Source organism: Gymnoscopelus braueri (genome assembly GCF_963280865.1).
Source record: "Gymnoscopelus braueri genome assembly, chromosome: 21".
NCBI lineage: Eukaryota > Metazoa > Chordata > Actinopteri > Myctophiformes > Myctophidae > Gymnoscopelus > Gymnoscopelus braueri.
In genome coordinates this window covers 29,690,497-29,711,863 of record NC_137623.1, presented here as the reverse complement: position 1 = coordinate 29,711,863, position 21,367 = coordinate 29,690,497, and the positions used below count along the sequence as shown (strand labels likewise).

Here is a 21,367-nt window from a genome sequence, read left to right as displayed (position 1 = left end):
GCACATACATTTCCTCCATGCCCCCCCTTATGTAAATTTCGACTGGTCCCTAAGTCCATGACCTTATAAGGGCAGAAAGGTCCAAATAATAAAGACAAAGTCCAGGGCCCGAGGAGCGGACCGTGACAGTATTGCTGCCCTTTTAGACCAAAAGGGTATCATATCTGAAAAAATCCAGCCATTGTGGATCTTGATGACCTGGATGGTGATCACATTATTTTACCTTTTCTCTTTGACCAAGAGAAAAGGTCTGATCGGTTTGTGACATTAGCTGTGGACGGATGGGCAGACACACACACACACACACACACACACACACACACACACACACACACACACACACACACACACACACATATGGATGAATGCAATTCTAGACGGCTTACCTCCTTAGGCCTCATTCCGTAAAACAACAAGTAATACAGAGACTTTGGAAGGAGATTTGTGCCATTGAAAGAGAGAGGGACAACCAGGGACCCCACACAGAAGATCAGCTCATATTATCCACACAGTTAGCGCTAATCCATCACCCGAGGCTACCTTCACTTACCCATGATCCTCTGTTTCTCTGCTACTGGATCCAGGGTCACGATCTGCCCTGCGCTGCCTGCCTCTGCCCCTGCCCCTGCCCTGTGTTCTGTGCCCTTGCCCTTTGGTGACTTTGCCCAATGCCCAGTGTATCTTCCTCCTGAGCTCCACAGCCCCTCCCCTCTCCTCTTTGGACTGATTGCCTAGAGTGGACTCACCTGCGGGTGTCAGCCATGCCTAGCCCCGGAGACTATTTAACACTGTCTGTGACTGCTCTCTGTGCTGGTTCATTGTATTATTGTTTGACTCTTCCGGGTGTCAGTGTGTGCTTGTGTTTAACTGTGTTTCGTTAAGTAAAGTCATCGTAAACTGTCCCCCTTGGTTTCCTGAGTTTACTTTGAGTTCTGAGTTCCTGTATTGGGTCCTAAAACACCCATCCAGTCCTCACATAGGGACAGTGGTGCAAAGTAGCAAAGTACTGTACTTATGTGGAAGTTACTTTTACTTTCGTGTGACACTGTCATACGGCAAATTATTCATTGACGCAAAAAAAAGTTTAACTATGGCGATACAAGGTTTCTGCCTGACATGGACTTGGAAGTCCCAAAAAGTGTGATGAAAGTGGTTGGGGACCCAGAAGTGTCATTTCTTTGACAAACGTGAAAATGTGAAGGTCCACCCCCGCCCCCCCACACCACCACCAGCACCATCTATGTTAGGAAGTGTGTTGAAAGCCGGGTCAGTGTGGATGGCAGGCAGGTGACAGCGAGTGGGCTCCGACATGCACTTACCTCATGGCCTTTGAATAACATACTTCCACATGTCCTCAGGAATGGCCTTGAACCGGGGGGGGGGGGGGCTGTGTGTGTAGGATAATGGGCTGTAATGTGGTGGTGACAGAATGGTGGTCAAGACAAGGGTACAAGCCCTGCTACAAAGAAAAGAACACGAGAGATGGTGAGGTATAGAGGAGAGGCCTGTCTGTCTGTCTGTCTGTCTGTCTGTCTGTCTGTCTGTCTTGTATGTCTGAGTTTATTTATAAATACAGCTGCACACATGTGTGTATGGGTGCATTTGTACAGTATGTACTGTACATGCCAACACATATATACCACCTGAGTAAGGGCCCGTACACACTGCAGGAGATTGGGTCCGAGATTGCTGTCGCCGAATTTTTTTGGCGCTCGCCGACAAAACCTCCCGATCTGACGCAGATCGGCCTTTGATCTGCGAGATAATGCTCGCTCTGTGTGAAAGGTTCCGCGAGACGATGTGGCCGCGATTATCCGCTCTGCGACGGCTTTCCGACCGTTTTCAGATAACTACCATGTTAGATATTCAGCTCTGTCCCAGACAGGAGATCGGACAGTATCATACATTATGAAAGGGTCTGCGAGGAGATCCACGCTACAGCCAATGAGAGCACATTACAGCCACCGTGGCCAGGGGAGCGTCGCTGGATCTGACCACAACAAACAGTCCCTACCGCAATATTACCGTCCAGTCCTGTATTAAGTTAACATTATAAAACAAAATGAGAGAGTGAGCGAGCCTGGTGGTGGGCTGTTTATTTTAGAGGAATTGTACAGAGAGAGAGAGAGAGAGACAGACAGACAGAGAGTGAGAGCAAGAGCGAGCTCTGTGTGTGTGTGTGTGTGTGTGTGTGTGTGAGTGTGCAGCATGTGCACGCTGTTATGAACAGCGTTGCCAGATGTTGCGAGAGAAATAAGCAACCAGGTCTATGAAAACAAGCCCAAGAAAAGGCCACTTGAGCACTTTAAACCTATTTACAAATACATTGGATATTTGAAAATAGCCGATCTACAAGCTCACAACGCGTCGCAGCTATTTTCAAATAAAAATCTTGAGAAAATTGTGGAATATTTTCCAAATCCACACAAATCTTGTATGGGGGTCAGTGATGGCACAACATATTTACAGAAGGGGGGTCTGCGGACAAATACATATTATGTGTTGTTTAAACCACTGGTTTAAACAACATTAGGAAACAAGGCCAAATAAGCAACTACACAAATAAGCCCAAAAAATGCACCCCGCAACAACCAATATTTACAAGCAACTCTACAGAAAAACAAGCCCAAAGTCGCTTATAATAAGCGGACATGGCAACGCTGTCACTGACGGCTTCTGCGCACTTGACTGCGAGAGAGGGAGAGAGAGAGAGAGGGAGAGAGAGAGAGAGAGAGAGAGAAAGAGCGAGAGAGGGGAGAGAGGGAGAGGGGGAGAGGCATATCACGGGATACGTCGATTAAAATGAATTGGAATAAACTCAAATGTATGTATTGGGTCTGACTCTGGAGATAGCATCCTAGTGAACTATCCTACAGTGTGTCAGCCCTTGTCGGGGATCAATCCTGTTGTGAAGACCACAACGATATTATGACAGCCGATTTCAAGAAATAAACTCCTGCAGTGTGTAATGCTTAACGATCAGATAACCCCCCGAGCACTTTAAGGTCCTGCAATGTGTACCTGCCTTAAGTAGAACAAATCCTTAAACTAACATTTGACATCATTTATACTCTGACCACAGTTCGGTAATGAACTTCACTCTGTAGATCCCTTGACAATCAGTTATTTTCTCAGCTGTGCACATTTCTTGCCAAATATCTCCAGTGAAAAAACCTGTCTCGTTCAAGCCTAACACATGGAATTAAAACTGATCAAACACGACAAGATTTTCAGAATGTTTGTCTTCTTTAATTAAGGCATCGCACACAAATGTTCTAAATCACTGGCTCCTAACCTTTTCTGGATCAGGGCCAACTTGAACATCCCAAAAGTGTTCACGGCCCGCCCATCTGTCCACTTAACATTAAGTGTTAAGGGGTCAGATGGGTGGGCCGCGTGCATTTTCAGAGAGTTCATTTTAATGATCAATCAATCGATTGACCGACATCAGTGGAAGTACTCCTTTAACCCATTAAGACCGGGAAAGGATCTGTGTCATTTTATATTTCTTTGGCTATTAAAAAAAGAAAAGCAGATATACGAGCTTGTAGATCTGCTATTTTTGAAAAATCGTGAAAATGTGTGCAAATCTTTGAATATATATTTTTTTAAAGCGAACATTTGTAACTCAAATCTTTGCTTCTGGCGATTCTACAAATGCCTTCTAAATCCAAACAGTTTTTTGAACTAATGTTGCTATAATATATATAGTGGTTCTCAAACTTTTTTCATGTCAAGGACCCCCAAAATGATATGTATTTGGCCGCGGCCGCGGGCCCCCCATCTCCCCCATAAGCAAAGATTTGAGTTAAACAATTATATATGCTGTATAGGCCTATTCAGAGATTTGCACACATTTTCACGATTTTTCAATAAGCAAATCTATAAGCTCGTAGATCATGAGCTTGTAGATCTGCTATTTTTGAATAGCCAAAGAAATCTAAAATGACACAGATGCTTTCCCGGTCTTATAATGGCTTAAAACTCCACATCAAACCTTAACACTGACTGACCACACTAATAACCATACAGTGAATGTTCAAAATGATGATCACTGTTTTATTACCACTGAGTATGTTGTACACATGCTTTTCTGAGCTGGCTTTAAAACGGACTACACTGACGTTGCACTGTTTGTTTCATGCCTGTAGGACCTTGACATGAAGGAAGTTTTAACGAGATGAGCATTCCATACCAGCCTGGTATTGTTTATTCATCCTGGGCTGCAGGAAGGGGAGAAGAAAACGAGTCAGTGACAACGACATGTGCGCGTCAGTCACTCTTTGGAACGTATGAATGCTGGAACATTTTATGCTGCAATATTTGTCATTTTACTGTAACTCCCAGACATTAAAAAAGGAATTCAACGTTACGCACTGACATACACGGAACCAGGTCAACATGACCTCACACACACACACACACACACACACACACACACACACACACACACACACACACACACACACACATCATTAAAGATTCTAGGTGTAATGTAACGGTGCGGTTGGGGTTGAAAGACACTGGCAGCCCTGTGCTGTGCCCCTGGGCTGGGTGAGGGAAGGCAGCATAGGAGTGTCCAGTCTGCACCCACCACGGCCACGCCCATGGAATATATGGCTGACTGATGCCCACACAAGTTTGGCTTGGCTGGCTCATATACATACATATCACACACACATACAGTACATGCATGCATGACTCACGTGTGTGTGCGCGAGACACACACACACACACGCACGCACGCACGCACGCACGCACGCGCACACACACACACACACACACACACACACACACACACACACAGGTCCAGAGAGGATGAACTTTCACCAAATAGCAGAGGGTTCAGGTTTTTGTGTGTATGTGTTTATGCTTATCCTTATGCAAAAAGAAAAGCCAAAATATTGCAAAAATGTCAGCCATAAAATTGCCTTACTGAAATGTTGATATCCTCACAAGTGTGTGTGTGCATGCATGCGTTTGTCCGTGCGTGCGTGTGTGTTATAAGGCTTTGACTGCATGCCCAGATAGCTTGCTGACAGCCCCACCGTCCCTGCCGGGGGGAATTGCATCGCACATTCATCCGCTCCACAGACGCTGCTAAAGAAAACCAGGCAGGTAAACAAGCAGATGTGGTCAGCTTCTTCACCCCGCTAGCCCCGTACCGCTGGCACATTTCATTCAGCGCGCACAGGGAAACATATTCACTGCAGGGCTCCCTCACACAGCGTATCATCTATCTGCCAACGAGATTGAAGCCATTACACATGATCCGCATGGAATATATTTTTCACCAGTGAGTGAAAAAGGGGCTGTTTTTCAGCCTTTTAACTCGATTTTAAAATGTTGTTGTGCGTCACTGCCATCTTTTTGTAAACAGTGTGTGTGGGCAGTGTGTGTGGGCAGTGTGTGTGGGGGGGGGGGGGGGGGGGGGGGTGTGTGTGTGTGGGGGGGGGGGGGGGTGGGAGGTGTGTGTGTGGGGGGGGGGGTGTCAGGGTCAAGACGTTCATTGCTTTCAACAGGAAAGCTGTGTTTTTATAATGTTTTCCTTCTCCTGCTTCCTCCGAATTACTTTTTTCATACACGTTGGCAATTTGCACGTGAAACAAAATGAGGCCTACTGTTCAGAACAAATGTATTTGTAGTATAGGTTGTCTCTATATTGGCTATATGTAAATGTAAATTCTACCACTGGTGCTCAAAGTGGGCTCAAAGTGGGCAACCTAATGGACCCGTACCGATCTGTAACTCTGAGAGTGTACAAATGGAACCAAATGGACCCTTAAGGGTCCATTTGGTTCCATTTGTACACTCTCCGAGTTATGGGGTCCGTGGCAGTATTAATTTTGTTGACTAAAAGACCAAGACTAAAAGACTAAAAGACTAAAAAAATGTGTCTACTAAGACTAGACTAAGACTAAACAATTTCAGATGACTAAAATAGGACTCAAATTAAATGGTGTGTTATTCGAAAGACTAACTAAATCAGAATTTGCTGTCAAAATTAACACTGGACCAGAGGACGGAGCAACTCAAGTGTGATGCATAGTAGAATGGGGGAGTCCTTGAAATAACATTTCTTGAGAAGCACCGCTCTCCCAGCCTGGCTGTTGGGGTTTGGGGTTTGCATTGCTAACGAGTGTGTTATGCTGTAATCACCAGAGTTTGAACTTGATGTCTTCTCTGTTACGTGTTCATGCACATGTACTATAAACATCCCCCCCCCCCCATATTTTTGTTCTTCATCTACCGTTCATTATCTCATAGTGTTTTTCATCTCCTTTTTCCAGCCCGCCTTTGAGGGTGTTTTAAATTATACTTAGCTGCCCGCCGGTGTCGTACAAGTATAAATCCACCGAATTTAGCATCTCCCACTGTTTTCTTAGTAATCAGTATACTGTGTGAACTCTGTGTGTTCCCTTTGGAATGTGTTTCATCGTGTTTCAGTTGATGTGTTTCACGCTGGGCCCTGTCTGTTGTAGAATGCCATGGTAGAGAACTCTGTTTACGAAGGCACTAGTAGTAGTAGTTACTACTAGTAGTTTGCTTATATTATAATGTAATGTATTATTTTGATAGCATATTGTGTAGACTGATGCTAGGTTCTTGGTCTACCAGTTTACAGAGGCACTACACTGTCTCTCTGCAATCTACGTGATTACCTTGCTTATTGTAAGTCGCTCTGGATAAGAGCGTCTGCTAAATAGAGAGACGTTTATTTAACATGTCGGACCAGAGGACGGAGCAACTCAAGTGTCTCATTTCAAATCCTAAATTATATTTTTTAAGGAAAACTGATGGATACATGTTTAAATACATAAGCGTATCCTCATTCAGTATTTGTTTATTTATTTTGACAGGTGTCACCTTGACAACCGCAATGATCCACCCCCTCCATCCTGAACAGTACAAGGCCTTCACATGCTGTGTATTGGAAAATGCGTAACTTCATTTACATCTCCTCAGATGTCAGACCCACACTAGCTTAATTGCGAGTTCGTCAGAATGCTCTGTGACATATTATTTATGTTTTCCAGCAGAGTACACGATGAACCAATTACCTCACAGGTTCCGTGAGCAGTGGGTGGTCATGGGAGAGAGAGATCCTACGCTATATCCTATCCTTGTGTACAGTGTGCCGGAGAAAATACCTGATACCTTAGATCAAATACCTCATTGTTTTATTTTGATTCTGACATTCTGGTTGGAAAACTCTCCTTCATTCCTGGGACATCGCTCTTGTACAAACTGAAAAAGCACATAGAACGCAAAACTCAGTAACGGTGCAGGAGGAAGTGTGTGTGTGTGTGTGTGTGTGTGTGTGTGTGTGTGTGTGTGTGTGTGTGTGTGTGTGTGTGTGTGTGTGTGTGTGTGTGTGTGTGTGTGTCTGTGTGTGTGTGTGTGTGTGTGTGTGTGTGTGTGTGTGATCCAAATGTCTGGTTCTGACATCCGAGTCCTCTGACAACCTGGCCATCTCTTGTATGGCTTACTTCTCCAACGCTAAGCTTTGGCTCGTAAATAATAGTCTCCTCTCGTGCAGAATGTCCGCTCAGACCTTGGACAATGGACCAGTGGCCAATACCTCTAGTAGTTTCAACGGTGGGCGGACCGGATCTTTGTGCTGGGATCAAAAGCCACTTTACCAGATGGAAAACAGAAGTGTAGAAGTTGGAAAAACTCAACATCTTCTCCTGACTGATATCTGTTCAGTGTTGGGGTTCAACCACAGTGTCAGCCAAATGTATACGGAATTTCTTGAAATTCCAAAACATGAATATTATTATACACTTCATATGACTGTTTTCATATGCTGAACTGCAATTCGCATTAGTGATTTAGTTAATCTATCTCCTTTAAAAATATTGATCTTCCTCACAGACGCTCATATAATTTCTTTATAGGTTTGTGCTTATTCAATATTATACTTTGTTTGCAACTTTGTCTAATGTCTACACCCTGTTTGATATGACAACTAATTACTATTCCAGTTTGTTTTTGCTGTTATGCATTTATCAGCTAATAGTTGATAAATGCATAAGTTGATTGATCTCCCAATGGGGATCAATCAACTTCTGTCTTAATAATGAGAACAAAGCAAGGGTCTGCATGACCTAACTACCTCATCCTTGGGCACCTGTTAAATTACATGAAGTGTATTTCAGTGGAGCCTTCCAAAGCAATGACTGATGCTGGACCAGTACAGTCAGTGCCAACCTCACTACAACTCCCATTACCTCATCATGGACCCCATTCATAAACAAATGTCCTCTGACCGTACATGACTCATAACATGAGAACTGCTCAGAAACAAACAGTGTATCACATCATTAATTAACTGTAATGATAAGAATCTGGGTTAACTTTTTGTTGGGGGAAAATACATCTACATGATATGTAAATATCACTGTGATGAAGATTATTTTTTATAGATCACAACTTCGGCTTATGTTTATTCAAAAGCACACACATACTGGCCAACAAACATAAACAAGGCTTGTGATGGCTAGATCCATTAATGACAGGTTTATGGCTGTCGGGAAAAAGGGGAAACATTTGTGGTGAAGCTCCCTAAATGGGACATTAACTCCTGAGGCCAGCTGTGAACTGGGAACAAAGAGTGGCTCGGCATTTTCTGACCCGGCACACCACCGTGCATTTTTTTTTTTATTAATTCATTATTTTATTCATTTGTTATTTTTTGCCCTCAAAATATTAAGCCAGGTGTCTTTGCGCGATGTCACGGTAGCCGATGGTCACCTGATGTACCTCGCTTTCACCTGGAATCCCAGGTCTAACTAGTCCCTGATTAGAGAGATTGGAAGACAAAGACAACGGCTGAATGCAATTAACCTCCTGGTGATACAGAAAACAAATGTTATTATTTTATTAACTCAGTAAGACCGGGAAAGCCTTTACGTTGTTATACCTTTAAAACCGGGAAAGCATCTGTGTCATTTTAGATGTTGCTATGTACTGTATATAGCTAAAGGATTTTTAATACATTTTTTTTTTCATGAAAACTTAGGTTAGGATTTAGAAGGCGTTTTTAAAATCGGCCTCAGGTCTAAATGGATTAACCAATAAAAAATGTAACCAGTATTCTTTAGAATGTGTCCACCAGTTTCATCGATGTATTTTTAAAAAAAAATTGTGAAGTACTGTGTAAACTTGGCTTTTAGGTGAGTTCTAAATACATAACGGTTGTTATTATTAACAGTAAGATAGAGCCGTAATGGGATTACAGATTTGTTTTGCCAAGTCTGAGGGCTCACCTCCGCACAGGGAGGGACTCTGTGTGTAGACTATAGGGCCAGCTGAGGTCATCCACTCAGCACAGCCCAGAAATCCTCAAGTGGATCCCTTTTTTCCGCAGCCGCTTTTCACGGTTAATAAGGCGCGATGCATGCAGAGCTGCTTAATGGCTTTGGCCAGACAGCTGTCCAACCAGAGAGAAAAGGCCTGATGTGAACCAATGGTGGATGCACTCGAGGAGTTTCACGCAAAGAAATCGGTCAAGTAATTAGGTAACCATTCTGGCCCAAAGTTTTATATGAGAGCACTTTGAGGACAGCATCTGGAATGGATGGGATGGGATTTCACCCTTGATTTAGAAGAACAGCGAATCCCAACATGTGGGCCAAGGCCCACTGGTGGGCCGTGAGGGTATTGCAAGTGGGCCCCCAAATAATTGACAAAACACTACGATTTTATTGATAACATAACATCAATATAAAATAAATTAAAATTGATTAATTAATTAATTAAAAAGTTATGGTATTTTTTCATTGAAACCTTGAAAAATGTTTATTTAATAGCTAATAGAAACTACAGCCTTTCTCTTCTTGTAAAGTTATGGCTGAAATAGAAAAGGTTTGAAATCTTGTTTTAAATGACCAAACCTGCCTCCCAATGATGTCATTGGTGGGCAGGTTACTGAACTGCCCACAGCCCTCCTCTGAGAGGAGGACGGCTGCCATCTATTAATGAGCTAATTACATGAAGTCTGGTTGAAAATGGGTGGTCCTTTAACACCTTCATTCACAACTAGATCCCAGAGTGGGTCTTAAAAAAACAACAACCAAAAAAACAGTAGCACTTGATGAGATCTTTGCTTTTAGACCAGTGAGGCCTGGGGCATATTTTGATCCCGCCACTCCACCGCCACCATTCCAACCCTGACAGGCGAAACATAACCTCTGACCCTGCAACACCACCCCCTACCCCCCCGGGCTTTGTGAAGTCGCTTCATAACACCACTCAACCCCAACTCTCCAGACCCATGGACTGGGGGGTCCCTGTCAGTCAAGGCGGGGAGCGGGGGGAATGTATGTGAAGTCTATAGCAAAAGAGAGAAAGAAAGGGCTTAGGTACAAAGAGAGCTATGGCTATGAAAACAAACGCAAATGCCACCACTGCTTGCCTGTGTGTGTGTGTGTGTGTGTGTGTGTGTGTGTGTGTGTGTGTGTGTGTGTGTGTGTGTGTGTAAACAAACACAAATGCCACCATTGCTTTTGTGTGTGTGTGCGTGTGCGTGTGCGTGTGCGTGTGCGTGTGTGTTTGGAGTTTGGTTCAAGATGATCTCCATTCCTTCAGTTCATGATATGGAGTTGGAACCAAGTATGTTCAGGAGGGAAGACCACACCTGATTACAATCTCACCTGATAACAACCTCACCCACTCACCTAATTACAATCTCACTTGATAACATCTCCCTGCAACACTCACCTGAATTGATCTCAGCTGATAACAACTCCTCCCATAGTTAGTCAAATGACATAAATGTCATGCTTGATGGACCACCAAGCCAAAGACTCAGGGCTTCGCTCCATCCCCCTGGAACCCTCATCCCTCCACCTGCGACTGGCTGAGAGTCCCTCCGCCTTGTTCATCCCCCTTTGTTCACCATCCTTTAACCCCCTCATCCTCTAACCCCCTTGATAAAGCTGATAAGGGAATGAAAATCCTGGTCTATATTGTTAAAAAAAAGGTGAGACGGAATCAAGCAGACACAGGCTAGCTCTCAAGTTAAAAAGTTGAAAAGGGAGAATCAAATACACGAGACACCGTACAGCAAAATATCTCTCTGACTAAACAGTCAATGATCACAATAGTTATACACATAGGAAGTTGTTATCAGCTCTGACACCGACAGCTGGGCCGCTCATAGGTTGAGAGAGAAGACGGCAAGGTGATGGTGTGACAATTTATCTTGGACAAACAGCATCCAAATGTCTCAAACAACACTTTGACCTCGGCTCTGACTGGCGTCGCCGGAGGTGTTGTTGCTTTGTCATAGATGGTCAAGTTAAATCCAATGAGCTGTTATTGTATTCCTCCAGAGATAATCAGTGACCTCGGACAGGCCTGTGCTCTGTACAGCTCAAAACACATGCGGTATCTAGAGGAAAGGGGAGAACTAATACTAGGATTAGTTCCGTACATCCTTGAACTTAATAAAATCATAGGATTGGTAGGCAAACTTGAGTTATGCCAAGATGGCACGCTACAATATGATATGATGACAGATACCAAGAGCATTCATAAAATAGATAGTTGTTTAGAGCTATCTCATCCCTCATCCCCCACCTCTCATCGGCTTCCTTACACACGCCCCTCATTCCTTCATCATCATGCCCTTCTTCCCCTCGCACTCTTCTCACCCCCGCACTTTCACCCCTTCACTTATAATGCCTTCATCCCCTTCAACCCTCTTTCCATTTCACTCTATTCAAGTCATCCCTATGTCAACTTTGCACACATCAATGACAACTCGTGACACAAGGGTGTGGACTAGCCCATTGGTTCTCAAAGTGGGGTCCGGGGAACCCCAGGGGTCCTTGGGGGGGTACCAGGGGGTCCCCAGCTAAATTATTGAATATAGTGTCACAATCATTTTAACCACTTTAACCATATTTTATACTTTGGCTATATTAAAACATAGCAGATCTACAAGCTCATAGCACGGCACTGAGTGCCACGCCATGAGCTTGTATATCTGCTATTTTTGAAAAATCCCTGGCACAAAATATTTTTGAAATGGGGTTCCGCAGCCAAATACATTATATCATTTTGGGTGTGCTTGACATGAAAAAGTTTGAGATTAGCCAACATCAACTCAGGGCTCCTGGATCACTGCCCCTCCACTCCTTCCTATCCAACATCAGGGTCCAGAGCTCTGCTCTGGATTGATAAAGTTTGTGGCAGTTTGTTGCTAAAGTTTGTGGCAGGGGAAATCTTGTCTAGTAGGTTGCCTTTTTCCCCCCTTTTTTTTTTGACCAGTTGGTGCATAATCCTTCATCAGCAAAGACCCTCCTCCGTCACTGACCCAGGGTCAGCGCAGGGACAAAGCCAACTACAATGCCAACATGTACAATGGAAGCACTTTGAACTTTCTGCTTCATTCACCACTTCGCATTTTAGGCATTTCTCCGGTGCTCTTATCCAAATTCACTTAAATTGCTGTGTTGATACCGCTTCGCTGCCTTGCTAAAGGGCACATGGCTGATGATGGACACACTGGGACTTGCAACCTTTACTACTAGGGACTACACACACACACACACACACACACACACACACACACACACACACACACACACACACACACACACACACACACACACACACACACACACACACACACACACACACACACACACACACACACACACACACACACACACACACACACACACACACACACATATACACACACACACACACACACACACACACAGTACTCCAAATACTAAACAGATCGATTTGGGGGGGATTTGAAATGTTGCTTTTATTTCCGAAACTTTTTAACAACAAAGCATAATAGGGCTTAAGAGGTTGATCAAACTAATCGCTTTAGTCGATTATAAAAAAATATTATAAATTTTAGAAATTGGCGCTAAGAAAGTAATGTGTAATGTGTAAAGTAATGTGTGTGTGTGTGTGTGTGTGTGTGTGTGTGTGTGTGTGTATGTGTGTGTGCGTGTGTGTGTGTGTGTGTGTGTGTGCGTGTGCGTGTGCGTGTGCGTGTGCGTGTGCGTGTGCGTGTGCGTGTGCTTGTGCGTGTGCTTGTGCGTGTGCCTCCAGGAGGCCACATTCAGGTGTCATTCTGCCAGTTGTCGCAGGTCATCTCCTCTCACCTCCACTTTGGCCTGATTAGCTGATTAAGTGATAACTCTAACTATCTTTTATCTCCTCAGCTTGTCTTCATGGTGCATCTGTGAGCTCTGACACCGTCACAACATTCCCATCTGGTACATACATACAGCACACAGGAAGCTCCTCAGACAGGTGAGTCATCATCATTATAACAGATAGTGGTTCTCAACCTTTTGAATTTCAAGGACCCCCATAACTCTGAGAGCGTTCAAATGCACACACAGAGGGTCCCTAGACCCCACTTTGAGAACCACTGTAATAGACCAATGTTCATACACAAAGTAGTACTGTAGCCGGCTATACGGATGTCCCGGCTGTGTAATTGCAGCACTAAATAGCAGCCGGTCCACCACATACTGTAGTTTCAAGGTGGGAAAATCCCTTATACTGTAATGTCCCTGGCAGACAAGTCAGACAAGCGTTTCCTAGCGCTTGTGTTGCGTTTGCGTTGCCTTGCGTTCGCTTGTGTGTTTTAATGCCAGCTGGTAGTGGCGCTGCCGGCTGGTTCCCACGGCTCTTGTAGCTGAGGAGCAGTGTTGATACGTTGGTATCATATGGAGTCACACTAGACCTCCACTAGACCCCTGTAATCTGCAGCCCATTCACCCACGGTCTGGTGGAGCCGAGTTCCTTTCTTTCGGTCTCTCTCTCGTTCTGGATACATTTCTGTCTCTGAGTGTTCATCTGATTCTGTCTACCTCCAGTCTTTTCTCTGTCCCACCTATATCACTCACTCCCCCACTCCCTCACTCTATCCCTTGTTCCCCGGGGCCATGTCTGTCTGTCATTCTTCTTTGTCTGTCTGTCTCCCCTCACTCGCCGTCTGTCATCAAGTTTGTGCATGACTGACGTCTTTGGCTCAATCCTGTCTCTTGTTTCTCTTTATCCGTCCCTCGTCCCTATTTCTTTCTCAATAATCTCTCAAGACAGATTCAGAGCTCCAAATTCAAAGGGGTAAAAATAAATTCCCCTTTTTTTCCCGATTGGTTCCCAGATTGCTTTCTCAATTTCAATAGCTCTCTCTCTCCATCTCTCTGTTGTCCCATTTTATTTTGTGTGAAGCGCAGTGCGTTGCATTTTATGAACGAAATGTGCTGTATAAATAAAGTTTGACTTGACTTGACTCTCTTCATTTTAGAAGGTCAGATCTTTGTTTATCCCTAAAAACACAGGCTGCTATGGAGATCTGCAGATCATTCACCTAGTAGTGCCCAGAGGTCTGCCTGTGGGTGTTCTGGATGAAGTCATTTCTGGGCAGCCCACAGAAAAACCACAATTCTCTCACTTGAACTTGTGTCAAAACCAGCGTCGGTCAAGCTAGATTATGGACTGCGTGCACTGCGGTGAATGTGTGCTAAGTGAAACATGATAACATACGGGAGAATATTTTTTTCACGGCAGGTTTTTGATGGAGTTGCTGGTTTTTGCTACTCTTAACTTTGCTACTTGACATTGAACCAAATGTACCACTTCCAGAACCCAGCATAACAGCTGTCTTTTGTCTTCTTGCTGTTTTGAAGGAAACACATTGGTAATAGGCATGACATTTTCTGATGTCCTGCCGTTGTTTTGGCAACTCCAGCAGTTGAAAGCTGGTCTGGGTCTGACTCTGTCAGCTGGGTCTGACTCACACAGAAAGCCATTAAGTAGAACGGGCATGAAACTGATTATACTAGCTAGAAGATGAACTATAATTATATCAAAAGGTTCTAGGTTCAAGGTTTCTTACATCTTGTGTATGGGTACATAATATTTATGGAATATGTTTAATTTCTTCCTGCTCTGATCGTTTACAAGCCTGATTCTCTCTCTAAAATATACTCTACTGAAAATGTAGAAATGTGAGAAGGTCTACCAGTTCTACTCATGGTGATCAGTCTAGCTGGGCTCCTCCACGGTCTCACTTCAACACTCCGGCCCTGTCTTCAAAAGAGGTGGTGCTGAAGAGCATCTCAGCTATCAGGCCAGGACATGACAGACGCTGTCTGGCAAACAATAGACTGGACACTCTCAGAGAGCAGAAAACACTACAACAATCAGAGGGTTCGAAGCGGAAGTGTGAGCAGTTTGAAATTTAAAGGCTCATAGCATGTAACTTTGCCCTGTGTTTACATAACAAACCAAGAAACACCTTGCCCTCTCGCTGTATTTTGGTGTTTTCACTGTTTCTTTTGGTAGCCCAAAAACGTCCCGTCTACCAAAAAGAAACAGCGAAAACACCAAAATACAGTGAGAGGGTATCCTGCAGGTAAACATGAAAATAAAAGTGATTTCTTTTTTTGTTGTGTTTTATGTAAACACAGGGCAAAGTTACAAACTTTACCTTTACCATAGCATTATTAACTCCCACATGTAACACATCATGGTGAAATTTAGTAGTGGCACTGTTAACTTTAACCACATGAAACCTAGCATCCATATTGGGCATGTCACAAAAGGCAAACATTCGGTGAAAATAGCAACACAGCTGTTTTTTCTATTTGACATACATTGACATACTGTATATATAGGGTTTAACTGGTTAAACATGTCTGAGAATTGTGTGTATGGGGGGGGGGGCAGCTTTTGTCAGATGTAAGAAGGGGGATCCAACGATAAAAGGTTGGGAACCACTTAATGAAAGTATTATTTTGTATATCATTGCTGTCAGTCAGAAACCTTATATCTCCACATTTCTCACTTTTTTTCTGTAAATGAATGCCCTACTTCATCAAACAAGAGTGTCGACGATGCATACGTTAAAGTTGTACAATGCAGAATCACAAATAACGATTTTTAGCAACCTCTGCTGGTCACTACCGTCACTGCATACAATTTCCCTAGTCCTCGATTACCCAGAATTCCATTCGTTTTCACCGGAAGCCGGAAGCGTTTCAAAAAGCGATCTTTTAATTGTTTTATACTATCTACGGATCGTTTCTCTTAGCCAGTGGAGCATTAGTTACCATGAGCTGTGCTTTCTTTTTCTGTTCTTTTTCGATCTTCCAATCCTACATTATCTTAAAATCAGCGTGAGGTTCCTTTTTGTTAATAGCGCGGTAGTTCCTGGCCAAACAGGAAACCGTTGCGGTAGTTCCTGAGGACGTCGGCCACGACGTCATGACGTTGGCCAGGAACGTCATTTTCCCGGGAAAGTCCCCCCCGTACACGTTCAATAGAAAATATATAAATAAAAGGCTTCCGGGGGTGAAATTCACGGAGTGGGTGTTGTGAAACTTTTGCCACTCGCAAAAGATATACAATTTAACTTTAGTTTTGTTGAAAACGTTACCTAGTATTACTTTAAGGTAGAGCAATGTGAGATGTGTTATCTAGATAGTTAATTGCATTTTGTTTTGTCAGTATTCTACGTGGGGAGGTCTTATCGTTGGTATGACCTCTCTCACAGCATCACTCCCAGGCTGCCTCCTATCTTCCTGGCCTGTCAGAGAGAATGTCTCCACATATCTTTATCTGTTCTCCCTGCACCACCCTGGCTCCTGTGACTACACTGCTGAGTGTGTGTGTGTCTGTCAGGGCTGCCAACCCTCCTTGATTCTGCAGGAGTCTCCTTGATTTCAACCACATCTCCTTGAGGACTCCTGATTGTCGTTATTCCAAATTTCTCCTTGATTTGGTAGCAAACTCCCCAAATTCACCAGAACACAGGAAATTACCTCTGGGAGGACCCCCAGACCCCCCGCTTGGGGAGTCTGGTCAGTGCATGCGATCATACAGAGATATTCACTTTTAAGTAATGAATGGTTAATATTAAAAATGGGTCTTTAATTGCTTCAGTCATTAATGCTAGTAAAACTCATTATAAAAAAACTCCTTGATTCTCTGCCACTCTGTCTGTGTGTTGGGAGGTGCAAGGTATTACATGAACCCCAGAATCCAGATTCTGGGCATGTCGTGGTATATAGGCGAACGTTCGGCAAAGTATAGGTGAGCTTTCGTCGAACATAGCCGATCTGCAAGCTCACGACGAATCACAATTGGTTATTTGAAGAGATTTGGTTTAGAGGGACAAAAGGAGGGGGCCAAGAAAGACAGACGCTTGGGGAAACCTGGTCAATTGATTTAAGAGTGGATAAGTGTCTTTTCTATGTGTGTCCATATTTGCCCATAGCTTGTGCATGTCTGAATGTTTGTCCACTGGGTAATTTATTGTAGCATCCCGATATATAGGGTCAAATGGGCAAGGTTTCACCCCGATCCGAACCCCTTTGACTTCCATTGTAAAATTAAAGTCGAATATTAAAAATATATAAAACACATGTGGAAAAAAATATGTGAAGGTACTTTGTTTTTGTCTACTGGCAGCGTACACAAGAAAGTTGGCGCTGATCGGTGCAGCTGTTTGCGAGATTAGCCCCAGACAAACACACAAACACACAGGCAGACAGACATACTCAGACTGACCAGCCTCCTGCAGAGCCACACCGTAAAAATGGGTCCTGGGGTGTTCATTTTATTTGATTTATTTTAGTTCATTGTACACACAAGGGACATCCCAGCATGCCTCAGCATGGGCACACATGTTTATTGTTATAGTGTTGTGTTATTGTGTTGTCATTTGTTACAGGAATATGTTGGGGGGAATTGGTGTGTTCATTGTGATTAATATCACTGGGTTGTGTTCATTTACCCATTTATTTCATGTGTTGTGTTTTGGGAAACACCACGAGCATGCTAGTTGTGTGACACTTTGCACCCCAGCAGTAATTTGTTCAGAAGAAATCCACGAACCCCAGTGGACAGACCTAGTGTTTTGCTCATCCCTTGATCCGGAGGGGTAAGGCCCGTTGGTTTATGTTGTGCAGCCATAAGAGAGACAGCGAGAGACACGTGAACTCACCTGGAAGTACTTGCCAAGGCTGGGGCCCACCAGAGACGCACCTATGATTCCCAATATAAGGTTAAAGGACATTGCACCGGGGACTCAGTGTGGGTGTTCGACCGAAGCTCGGCAGCAAATGGACAGTGCCATGTTCTGTACTTGGGAAGCTGCCTGGAGTCGTCTACCGGGTGCAATTGGTTAGGGTGAGGGGCCCGCCACACGGGATGACCCTCACCCCATGGGACACCAGATCCCTGAGCCTGGAAGAGAAGAACCAGCTTTGTGTTGGATGTGTGGGACGCTGGGGACAGCTGGACCCCTCAGGTGGAGGCTGTGTAGCATCCCGGGGTGTGCGTTTGACAGGGGAGGGACTTCCCAGCATGTCTCTGGGTGCAGTGGGCACACATGTTTATTGTTTTATTGTTGTGTTATTGTGTTCTCATTTGCATCGGGAATGCATTGCAGGGAACTTATGTGTTCATTCTAACTAATGTCATTGAGTTATGTACAGTTAACCATTCATTTTACTGTGTTTTGGGGAAATACCATGAGCAACAGGGGTAGTTGTGCGGGGCACGAACGGTGCACCCCCCTCTTTCTGTCACTGAAGTGAGTTGGTGTCTGTTGTGGAAATTCAATATTTCCTCTGTGCGAGAATGAAGCGTTAACACTGAATTGACCTTTCATACTCAAGTGCTGAGAACACATCTTTTGGTCCGACAGAGGAATGTCAGTCCTCAGAGTCCTCAACAATGTGTATGTATCCTTGTCCTTGATGTCCGACATCTGAGAATGGAAGGTCTCTTCTGCCAGACTATATGAAATGCGCTACTTCACTTCTCAGCGGCTGTGAATGGAAGGACCCTACTGGCCGTCTAAACATGTGCTCCACTCTCAGCGCCTGAGAATGGAAGGCCCACCTCTACACGCCGAGGCTACTATTACTGCTTTAGCCGGAGCCCCGTCGTCTGATAAGAAACACATACTTCAGTTACTGGGGTTGCTAAACCGTGGAACCGTCTCTCTTGCTGTCTGCGCTAGCTGACAGAGGAACAGCTACTTAACCTTGCTTCCTGGCCTTGCTGCATGCTTACAGAGGGATAGCTGCTTTAATCAGACTACTCTAGAGCCATACAGAGGGTTTACTAAGCACACACTGAAACTAACAGCCTTGTTCACTTCACTGTTAAAACATTACATTCTCACATATAATCATACATATGTATCATAAATATGATACATACAAAATGATCAATGTGACATGTATATGCATACTAGATCAATAATAAATCAATACTCAATAACCTAAATAGGAACCTAAATTGTATTTCCATTACATAAAGAACTTATGAGTAATGACAGAATAAGCTATGTGTGATGTGTATGCTGTTTTCATGTGTGTACTAAACCTCATAAGAAACTGTAGCACATTCATTAACATTAAAAAAATCGTTAAAACTACTTAAAAAATTGCTTCACTTCATTGTGAGAAATGTTCTAAATTGTAATTGGATCATATCTTGTTTTTAGGAAAAACACTGACAAAATGCCATTTATTAATATCCACACTTAATATCCTTGTGAATTATTGCCTCCTCTATGTGTGCTTGACAACCAAACTTTGCATTGGAAATATGTAGCACGACTCGTGAAACATCTTTTCCCCCTGCCCCAGGAAAGGGAGACAAACCATCTCAAAGTCAGCAGTAGGTCGAGAAAGGAGGGCTTATAACTCCAGTGTGTTAATGTGTATCTATTGGGGTAGCGACTAGCGACATTTGAGGGGAGGAGGGTTGAATTAGAAAAGCGGTGGTCCACACACAGAGAGAGAGAGAGAGAGAGAGAGTGAGTGAGAGAGATTCGGAGTCGGATTTCAAGAGTTTGAGGGTCGCTTGAGTCCCGGAGCACTGAAGCTGCCTTTGTTTCGTCAGGAACCGCAGGCAGTGCAGATAGAGAGGAGAGGAGAGGAGAGGAGAGAGGGGGAAAGAGAGAGTGAGAGGGATAGATTTGTCTCAAACGGAGTGAGTGAGACTGAGAGGCAGAGTAGAGCAGGCTCCTACTGTGTCTTACCTCTCTAGGACAAGGGGACCTTTGTGAGGACCTAACTTTTTTATTGCCGAAGATGACTTTACGGTAAATGAGGCTCATGCATGATTTTTTTTTTTAAAGATTTTGTTTTTGTTGCTTTTTCTGCCTTTATTGATAGTAGGCTAATACGTCTCTCGGTTCGTTTTTGTTTGTGTTGTGCTCACACTTTATGTATGCTTGTGTCACCATGCAGCTTATTGCCTCCGTGGTTCTTTGGATTATCTTCTCTACTCCTGTGCTCATCATCTGCTCAGCTTTATGGTAAGTGAACCGCACCGGTTGTGTTATTATGTTTATGGATCTGATGCTGATGGCTTTCGCTGATAAAAGTTGTTGATGCTCCGTGCGTGCGCGTTTCATTGATCGCAAAAGTTTTCATCCACGGGAGTATGACGGTCGTTATTTTCCACAGAAGCAAAATGAGTTCAATTAAATGTCGATGTCTAGAGAGGCTTGGAACCTTGCATTTTTGTGGCACTTTTTAATTGATTTCAGTTCACACAGAATATTGTCACCGAGCGAAACCTGTTGCGCGCAGAATGAACAGGATTGTCATGGACGGTTGAAGGTGGTTTTTACTTTGTGACGTTGGACGTTCAGGTCCAGTTCGCCACCTCACCTCAGAGAATCCCCAAAAACCACTGGAGCCGTACGTGGTCACTGGTCCCCAGACAGAGGCTTTCTGGATGTGTGCGTAAAGAGCGTCCATCCATCAATGGCGAGCGTAAAACCGCAGTCATTACACGGCTGCTGTAGAGTGGTGCGCCTCAGTATGAATGACGAATGCCAGAACGCTCGCCCCAAAACACAGTCGCCCCGGGGCAAATACGGCGACCTCGGAAAGGTCGCCACCAACAACCAGGTATTCCTGAACATAACCTCAGTAAAACGGTGCCCAAAGCTAACCTTATGCCTAAACTTAACCTCAGTAAAACTATGCCTAACCCTAAACGTATTTCTAACCTTGTCCTCAGTAAAACTAAATCCCCCGCTGGGGGCGAGCGGTCTGTCAAAAACAAATGGGGGCGAGCGTGTTTTGGGGCGAGCGTTCCGGTTACCTGAATGACGTGTTGGACACTTGATGGATTCGGTGACTAAATGAGATATTAATTGGATACGTTGCTCGACACCTAAATAACTTGTTTATCAACTTAAAAGGTCGAAGGGGTTAAATTACCTATTAGCAGAAATTGACAGTCCATCAGCATTCATATAGGCTAATTTTGTTGATAGTCTTGGCCAGGAAATTTTAACACAAGAATAGTTGCTTTCTGCTTGCTTTTGTAGATCATAATAGGATAA

At 44.0% G+C, this 21,367-nt stretch overlaps 1 protein-coding gene across 1 annotated transcript in view; it reads left to right on the top strand.

The window, feature by feature from the left end:
* The first annotated feature begins 19,814 nt into the window (after positions 1–19,814).
* Positions 19,815–21,367, top strand: part of LOC308076958 (uncharacterized protein) — a 98,808-nt gene continuing 97,255 nt past the window's right edge. The window contains 2 exon segments of the mRNA XM_080417483.1: positions 19,815–20,110; positions 20,259–20,326. Coding sequence (XP_080273609.1) covers positions 20,100–20,110; positions 20,259–20,326 — 79 coding nt within the window. The 5' untranslated portion in view covers positions 19,815–20,099.